The sequence below is a fragment of the Gymnogyps californianus genome, chromosome 28 (assembly GCF_018139145.2).
Source record: "Gymnogyps californianus isolate 813 chromosome 28, ASM1813914v2, whole genome shotgun sequence".
Classification (NCBI taxonomy): domain Eukaryota; kingdom Metazoa; phylum Chordata; class Aves; order Accipitriformes; family Cathartidae; genus Gymnogyps; species Gymnogyps californianus.
In genome coordinates, this window is record NC_059498.1 from 2,970,555 (window position 1) to 2,979,421 (window position 8,867).

The 8,867-nt window shown below is 53.9% G+C and overlaps 1 protein-coding gene across 1 annotated transcript in view; it reads right to left on the reverse strand.

Moving 5' to 3' along the window:
* SCN4A (sodium voltage-gated channel alpha subunit 4) overlaps positions 1-8,646 on the reverse strand; it is a 32,913-nt gene extending 24,267 nt beyond the window's left edge. The window contains exons 1-9 of the mRNA XM_050911612.1: positions 8,383-8,646; positions 7,953-8,071; positions 6,884-6,973; positions 6,058-6,186; positions 5,831-5,922; positions 3,749-4,057; positions 1,872-1,935; positions 1,318-1,459; positions 245-457 (exon numbers count right to left, since the gene is read on the reverse strand). Of these exons, the coding sequence (XP_050767569.1) occupies positions 245-457; positions 1,318-1,459; positions 1,872-1,935; positions 3,749-4,057; positions 5,831-5,922; positions 6,058-6,186; positions 6,884-6,973; positions 7,953-8,071; positions 8,383-8,646 (1,422 nt within the window). The remainder of the gene's footprint in view (positions 1-244; positions 458-1,317; positions 1,460-1,871; positions 1,936-3,748; positions 4,058-5,830; positions 5,923-6,057; positions 6,187-6,883; positions 6,974-7,952; positions 8,072-8,382) is intronic.
* Positions 8,647-8,867: the final 221 nt, after the last annotated feature.

Here is an 8,867-nt window from a genome sequence, read left to right on the forward strand (position 1 = left end):
TTGGATGTGGAAGTTAGATCTTTTCGGCCTTTTTTTTTCCCCACCCAGGATAGTATCTCAACTTTTTGATTCAGCTGTGACCCCCAAAATAGTTACTCAATTATTATCTTTGGTTACTGTGGACCAAATGGTGCTTATTCTTGGATTTTACATAAATAGAGGCTCCACCACAATTGTCGCTGCCTCCCCTTTTGTCCCCCTGTTCCTAAGGCCCCTCATTTTGGCCTCCACACTTTCCACCAACCATTTTCTCTTGCTCCTCTTGATGCTTCTTCAGCTGCTCCATGAGCTGTTGAAACTCCTCCTCCTTCTGCTGCTCCTCCAGCATCGTGGCGTCGTTTTGTTCTGCGTAAGCCATGGCCACCACTGCGAGGATGAGGTTGATGAGGTAGAAGGAACCAAGAAATATAACCACCACGAAGAAGATCATGTATGTTTTCCCTGCTGCACGCAGCGTCTGTGGAAAGAGGAGGCAGGGGCTGTCACACCACCTCAGCACGATCTCGGTTTGGCAATGCTTCCAGTGACAGGTCTTGCACCAGGGCACCCTGCCATTTGTGGTAGGAGTATGATATTTTGCTCCCATCTTCCCCAAGGGCTGGTCACTGCCCAGCTGACCTTCCTGCAGTCCATGGCACTGGGTTAGGACTTGTGTGAAACAGCCAGAAGTCTCGGCAAACCCAGCCACGCTGTTCTGTGCTATCTGGTAGCCCAAGGGCTGCAAGCGTGTATGGAGATGGGACCAATATTTCATCAGAGGCTTGCTTTGCTGTGACAGGGGCTGATGTCTCTCAGCCCCCAACTTCTCAGGTCTCACCCTTGGGCCAAGAGTGTTCCTTTTCTAACTCTGGATCTGGGCATAATCATTTCCAGAGGACACGTGTGACCTTTAGACGTAGCCTTGCTTTTATCTAAACGGTCTCTGGACCCAGGGTCAGCTGGGATTTTATGGTGTCTGCAACTTCTCCCTAGAGGATGACTCAATGCAGGGGACAAATGACCAAGCTTTTCCCCCTTACCCTCTCCTTTAGCTGAAGCCAGAGATGTACTAGATACTCTTACAAATCCCTGATTTCCATGATACAGCTGACAGCACTGCTGAAGCACACCTGGGCTTTGCCCTGGAAAATACACTGCACTGCTCGGGTTGGGAACTGGATGGGAGCGTGCCCCATCTCTGCTGATCCTGGTTAAATCCATAAACCACAGGACAAGGACCCACAAGTTTCCAGTCAAGTGACTTTTTACCTGTCCTAGACCAGGGGCAGCATCGAAACGAGAGGAGCATTTGCACAAAGATAAAAATTTGGTGCCTACCAGCTGGAAGAGGTTCTCCCAGTAGTCCTGCGTCATGAGGCGGAAGAGGGCCAGGAAAGCCCAGCTGAAGGTATCGTAGCTGGTGTAGCCGTAGTTCGGGTTCCTCCCTGCCTTCATGCACTGGTACCCTTCAGGGCACTTCCTACCAAAGGAGCCGCGGGGGCAGCTGGCATGAGCCCCCGGCGCTGCCCCTCCTGCACCCACAGCCAAACGCTCCATCCCTGGAGGTGCTGAGATGCTTCAGCAGCACACCCCCCCCCCAGAGCTGATACAGTCGGGATGCCCGGACTGATACCACCTTCCCCAAAGCTGATACAGTCAGGATGCCCGGACCGATACCCCCCCCAAGCCGATACAGTCAGGATGCCCGGACTGACACCCCCTCCAAGCTGATACAGCCGGGATTCCCAGACCATTCACCTGCAGAGCCACGTTCCCATGTTCCCGATCCTGTCCCATCCCAAGCATCAGTGGTCCCACAGGCTGCACTGGCTGCCTCGTCCCCTCCTGGGGAGCCAGAGGGGACCTCAGCCGCCAGCATGAGCTGCACTCACCCAGCATCGCTGCTGTTCCCGCAGAGCAGGGCATCGAGCGCTCCCTCCAGAAAGTAGTAATTGGCTTTGCAGTTGGGGAAAGAGCAAGACATAAAAAAAATAAACACAAACATTGATTTTCGAATTCTTGGCAGCTCCTCGCTGTCAGGGAAATTCCCTGAATCCCAGCGTTGGGCACTGGGTTATCTCCTCTCTGCTGACTTTGCTATTTGCATTGAACTACTTGGCACTAGCTCAGAGAGCTCATGGCATTGTTGCACCAACCCAACTAGATGGCTCCCAAGCCCATAAAGAGCTCTGGAAACAGCCAGGTTAGCCAGGGTCAGGCCTCCTGCGAAGGTGGGTTAACATGTGGTCAAAGGACCAGGGCTGATCTGTTTTGCTGGGAAAACGTACAAAGTAGCAGGGCATTCCCAAGGAGCACCGAGGATGGGGGACTGCAGGGGTCCCAAAAAAGCCTGGGGAAACTGTCTGCTACTGCTCCATGGCTATCGCCTTCCTCCTGCTGCTCCCATCGCAGCCAGCCCCTACCTGGTGGGGAAACCCACCCTGCTCACAGACCAGGCGTCCTTAAAGCTCCTCCTTACAGCTTGGGCACAGACCCAGAGCCACAGGAGCTGCCAAGCAGTGCCACCACAGGTCACCTGTCCCCAGGGAGACATGGATGAGCACCTGGAGACACCCACCCCAGGACACGGCAGAGGGCAGCTGGACCCCATCCTGGGCATCACCTAGCACAGCCCTTCCAGGAGCCACACAGGGATTTCTGGAGCTTCCTCAAAGCATCCCCGGCTCTGCCTGGCTTCTTGCCACCAGGCTTTTATTTAACCTACGTGGGCTCATCGAGCAGATGTCCCGCTTGTGAAACTCCAGGCGATATGTTTTTGCTCTGGCCCCAATAGCTGTTAACCTGAAGGCATGGCCGCAGGGTGCTGTAGCTATTTGCGCTGCAATCATTAGATCCTATATATTGAATTTGCACCCCTACCAAGAAGCCTTCCTGTAATTAATGCCAGAGCTACTTGTACAGTTGGGCAAAGCAGCTCAGCCAAGACACAACCTGACCTTCTGCTGAGCTCTGCCGAGTGCCCTAAACGAGACGTGAAAGATCCCTGTGGAGCATCCCGCCACCGTGCAGCTCTGCCAGGCAGATTTTCTGAGATGTTTATATTTTCATGGGGTTTAAAAACCCAAACCCACAGAACAAACAAAAAACCCACCACACTTTTTTTGGGCCCAACTTGTTTCAAAGAAGCGGTAGGAAAGTAGCAAACTTGGAGACCTGTCCGAGGACCTGTGCTTGATCCCACCTCTCCCTCCTTCCTCTCCTGTTGGCTGTTGCGGTGTTGCATGCTTGCATGCAATGCTCACTGGATGCACCGGTACTTGGGGAAGGACCCAGCTATGATGCAGCAGTGAAAGTGGGTGAGAAATGTCATTCCTGCATCCTTCCCTCTGGTTTTTCACCCAAAGTCCCATCTGCTCCTGGAGGGCTTGGTCTCCCTGCTGTGACCAGCCAGATGGAGCAGCTGTTCACCAGTGCCCACCCCGATGGGGAGATTGTGCCCTCGCTAGCAAGTGGGAGAGATGGAGACACCGGTTTGTCCAGGCCTTCCCATGGTGAAACCTTTCTGGAGGAGTTTAGCTTGCCCAAGCAGACTGCATTTTCCCTGGCAAGGAGGATTTGATCCCATCTGTCCATCCTGTGAGTATGCACAACCCCTGTTTCACCCACTGGCCACATCTCCCTGCAAAGCACCTTGGCAGGGAGATCCATGCGAACAAACCATCTTGGTCTGACACAGAGGAAGAGCGAGGAAACTGAGGAGCAAACCAGGGTGATGGGTCAATGGAGAAGGGGATGCATGAGCGTTTACCTTCATCGTTGATGTAGGCCTCGAAATCAAAGGTGCTGTTGCTGGTGAAGTTGCTGGTGAAGTTGCTGGCGATGCTGTCAGTGAAGTTGCTGTAGAGCGCTGTGTTGGCCAACGTGTCGTTGTCCAGCCCCAAGTCCCCCAGCAGGGTGTCGTTGAGGGGGGGCCACCGCACGCACTTCTGCCGGAGGTTCCCCATGAAGAGCTGGAGACCGATTAGGGCGAACACGCTCAGGCAGAAGACTGTGAGGATCATGACGTCCGAGAGCTTCTTCACTGACTGGATCAGAGCCCCAACGATCGTCTTCAGCCCTAGGGGGGAGGCGTCACTACTGAGCTAATCACTTGTTTGCTAATTGTGGAGAATGTGCTGTGGTGCTCTCAAAAGGTGCTGGATCTCGTGGGGACATGTGGTATCACCAAGTTCACCCCATGTGCTCAGACCCCCAGCTCTGTGTCCCACGTTGCATCCTAGCTGCCCCTCTGTCCTCACACACCGCTGGGCGGCATAAACCCTTCCCCCAAAACTGTCACCCTTGCACCAGGGCCAGCCAAGCCTCCCCATGCCAACCTTAACCTGGGTACCACAAGCCAAAGCCCAACCTTAACCTGGGTACCACAAGCCAAAGCCCACCCCAGCCTGGCAGCCATCAATTCCTTTAGCTTTATGTTTTCCCCAAATGCCACAATCTGGCCTTTTTTTAGCCCAAAACACTAGAGTAGACCACTTTGCTGTAGCACATGGAAAAGCTATTTGCCAGCCCAGCTGGAAGATACTGAGCACTGCTCTCAGCTCCAGAAAAGCCTCCATGGTCCAACACCCTCACATGCTGCTGTCCCTTGGGTGGCTGGGAGCCCAGCTGGACCCTCCAGCCTGATCCCTTCAAGCTGGAGGAACCCCAACGCATCCAAGTGAAGATGATGAAGCGATATCTGTGTTAAGCATCGGGATTAACTCATCTCTCCCTGCCAGCATCACCGTTTCCTCTGCAGAGGAGGCTCACCCGCAGATCCTCCATGGGCTTTTGACATGGAGGATGTCATTCCCATCACCCGAGGTCTACATGGATGATCGGTGATGCTGGGACATCCTGACGTTGATCTTAAAAGTAGCTCTGAGCACAGAGCTTTCTCATGTGGAGGCAATTCTCCAAAGACACATGATTTTTAGCCCTGTCATCATGCCAGTTCTCCCCCTCCCCAAACTATTTAGGTAAAACCCCGTTCTCCAAGGGCTTGCCTATGTTGGGAAACTGCTGAGGACAGCCATTCTAAAACAGCTTATTTTTGCAACTGCTATTTCTGCAGAGCCTCTTGGGGGGATGTCATTCCCGAAAGAAGCAGCAGCTTATGTTTTGCTAAATGCAATTTTTAGCCTGCCTGATGGAAGCAAAAAACATTCACATATGAACCCTAAAGATCTGGAAACTGCAGGGACACAAGAATTTATTCACCACAAGAAATTACCATTTTCAGTTCAATCTCATGCTTCTTCAAGGGGTCTGACCTATCATTTGTGTGAGCTTGCACTAGGTGGTACCAAAGCAGGGTATTGAAATGGTATCAAATTTGGGAAACAGCCATCAGAGGTACTTGATAACGTGCTCCTAACACCGCAGGCTGGATGTTTGGGGTGATGTTAAACACTCGCCACATGGCTCTTGCACTGATACCCATTAAATATCTCAACCCTCGCACCAGAGCAGTCAGCAGCGGGGACAAAACTGAGTTTATGGCTCCAAGGACCAAGCAAAGCATATCGGTTAATTGAGCCCATAAACACAACGTGAGCACAAGCCCACTTAAGGCATCTCCAAGGAGCCCTAAAAACACCACGTCTGGCTCATCAGGGGCTTTTGCTGGCCAAACAACTGAGTGAGCACAGCTAATTTCAAGATGTAAAATCAGCAAGACCTGACCTAAAAGCTGAATTATGTGGAAAATTATTTATAAGTATCGAATACCTTATTTCCTCTGTTTTCTCTTAGAGTTGTCAAAAGAACAAGGAATTGCTGTGAACTGTGGGAAAACCTGAACTCAAGGAAGGGGAAGATGTGGAGAGGAGACCCCTTCTTTAAGTCCCACCTGGTATCACGGTGATGGTTTTCAAGGCGCGGAGGACGCGGAAGGTCCTGAGAGCAGAGATGTTCCCCAGGTCCACGAACTCAGTAATGTAGCTGCAGGACAGGAGAGGAAAGGGCTTCGAGGGCTCTGCCAGGCACCCACCGCCGTTTCTCAGCCCTCCTCCCCAGGGTCCCCCCCCGGGTGCAGTGGCCAGACCTCCTGTCCTCCCCCCATCCCACCAAACTCACGCCATGGAGATGACCATGAAGTCCAGCCAATTCCACGGGTCGCGCAGGAATGTGAAGCTGTCGATGCAGAAGCCTCTCGACAGTATCTTGATGAGGGACTCGAAGGTGTATATCCCAGTGAAGGTGTATCTGAAATGGGAACGGTGACTCAGGCGATGCTCACCCGGGTCCAAGGGCCAGCTCAGGATGAGGTTTTGTCCACCCCTGCCAGTGGGACCATGTCGGGGAGCTGAGTTTGGGGGCTCATGGTCACGGGCTGCTGGGTTCTTGGGGTGCTTTGGCACTGGGGGAGGTTTTCACCTCACCTCGTAAGGCAAGTTGGGACATCTTGAGGTACCAATCCCTTTGGTGACTATTCTGCAACGCCTCTGATCCCTGCTGATGTCCCACCACCACCACACTCTCTGTAAAACCCTGCTGAGACCTGATTGTGCAGAACCACAGCAGAAAATGCTGGATTTTCCCCTTCTCACCTGGGGCTGGTTGTCCATCCTCCTTGGACCGGTGGATCTGCTCAGCCTCTCCAGACTGTCACTGCTGACCCGACCCGACCCAACCTGCTCTGCAGTGGTCTCCTGTCACAGGGACCCCACCAGATTTTGGGCAGCTCTGAAACACTCCCACTCTTTGCAATGCCTAATGCAGAGTGCGGACATCCCTTCTGAGATCAAGAGGGCCACCAGCATCTCCCAATGACACCTCTCCTCCTCTGAAGGATGCCTGGATCCCAACACCCCTCTCTCAGCCTTGGTCCTGTCCCTCCTGAGGATGGCCAAGCTTGGATGGCCCCCATGGCTGGGGGAGGTCGTGGGAGGCAGGGACTTACTCCACGTTCTTGGACCACGCTGGGGGGTTGCTCAGCGTCATAAACACGCAGTTGGTTAAAATCGTGATCATGATGAACATGCTGAATAATTTAAAACCTGGTCAAGGAGAAATGCGGTGGCTGTTGCCTAGATTCCTCCCTTCACACGGTTATGAAGCCAAGCACCCCTACTCCTCTTGTCCTGGCTCCCACCTTGGTCCCATGCCCTGACCTGCTCCTCCTGCAGCTCTCTCCCGGCTCAGTCCTGTGCTAACTCTTTCCCCGTAGTCCCTCTGCTCCCATGCATGGTCCTGGCCCCTGCCCTCCCTTTCTGCTCCCCTCCCCATCTCCGTGGTGCTGGCTCTGCCTCCCGTCTTGTCCCCGTGCTCCTTCCTCTCCATCACCCCAGGATACAGCTTTCCCCACATGTCTGATCCCTCTGCCACAAACACCCCCTCTTTTTCCTCCTACCTCCTGGCCACCAACGCCTGCTGCCACCAGAGCTCTGCGGGGATCACTTCCCACCCATCCTAGTGCCCCTCTTGCTCTTGGGGTCCTTTCCTGTCTTTCCATCTCTGCTTGTCTCACGCCAAAAGCCCCAGCACTGCCCAAGTTGCCTCCTTCCCTGTACCCCAATGTCCTGGTTCCTCTGCCTTCCCTCTCCCAAAGCACCCTTTGAGCTCCCCAATTCACCTACTTCCCAGATGGGACAGGAGCCCCTGACCTGTAAATATTTTCCTTCCTTTCCAAGTCTCTCCAGACCTCAGAGACCTTGAACCTCTTCCTAGGAAGCTCCACCACTTAGGTTTCTTCCCTTCTCCAACCAAACTGATTCCTCCCTTCTCCAACCAAGACTGAGCTCTTGGTGCCACCAAGGTGCCCAAAGCCTTCGAGCACCCTCTCCTTGGGAAGGGACCAAAGCACTGGGATGGCTGGGCAGTGGGTCCTGGCCATGGTGGGGGCCAGCCCAGGAGATTTGCTCACCACACCATCATGAAACGCTTCTCTCAGCCCTCTCCCAGGGCTGTTTGCACTCTGAGCATCAGGGTTTGACCTGGCAATGGAGCAGCATCACAGAGCGCAAGGATATGAATGGATAAGCACTTTGATGGCTCCTCTGCGGATGGGGTGGAAGGGCCCCAGCAGGTAGAGGGCAGGGGTCGCCGAGAAGCGGAAGATGGACTTCCCTTTGTTGAGGACTATGAATGTCTGTGGAGAAAAGAGGGAGATGGGTTAGCCCTTCTGCACACCCCCGAGACACCCACAGATCAAGTGCTGCCATTAGAGGTGAGACCTCTATGCGTGCTTTGGGTCTCCAAAGGCTTGGGACTTTGCCAAGGAACAGATGCTCTGCTTTGGAGGAGAAGCAGCCACAGCAGTCTGGGGCTGTGGATCACCAAGATGGGCTCGGATGAGGCCCTGGGGCATGGTGGAAAGAAGAGGAGGTCCATGCTTTGGTCTTTTTCTTGGGACTTAGGTCTAATGCCAAGTCTACCCATGGGCTAAGCTCTGCCCCTCACCTTCTTATCCTTGTAGAAAGGGTCCAGGTCCTCTAGGGGGGTCCCGATGAGCTCCAGCGGTGGGTCACCATAGATGAGGGGCAGGTTCTTGCCGGCTTCCAGGTTGCTGCTGGGCTTGATCTCCTCTTCCTCAGGCAGCTCCACTTGCTGCCGCTTTACCTTGAGTGCCTCTGCCTCGGCGATGCGCTGCTCGATGGCAGCCAGCGAGGCGGGGGTGAAGGGGCGGAGGTTCTCGGGGCCCGGGATGTGCGGCAGGCCGGCCATCCTCTCATTCTGCTCCTGGGATGCCTGTGTCCAGCCTGCTGGGGAGAGGAGGGCTGAGAAGGCAATGCCAGCTTGTGCCGTTTTGGGGCATTTTTCCTCAGCCCTTGAAGCCAGATGATGGCAGGATCTCGGTGGGTTTTTGCAAACAGGTTTATTGCAGAAATATTGAACTTGCAAGAAAGAATATTATGCATGGATCGCTTGCAGATGGAGCACCCCGT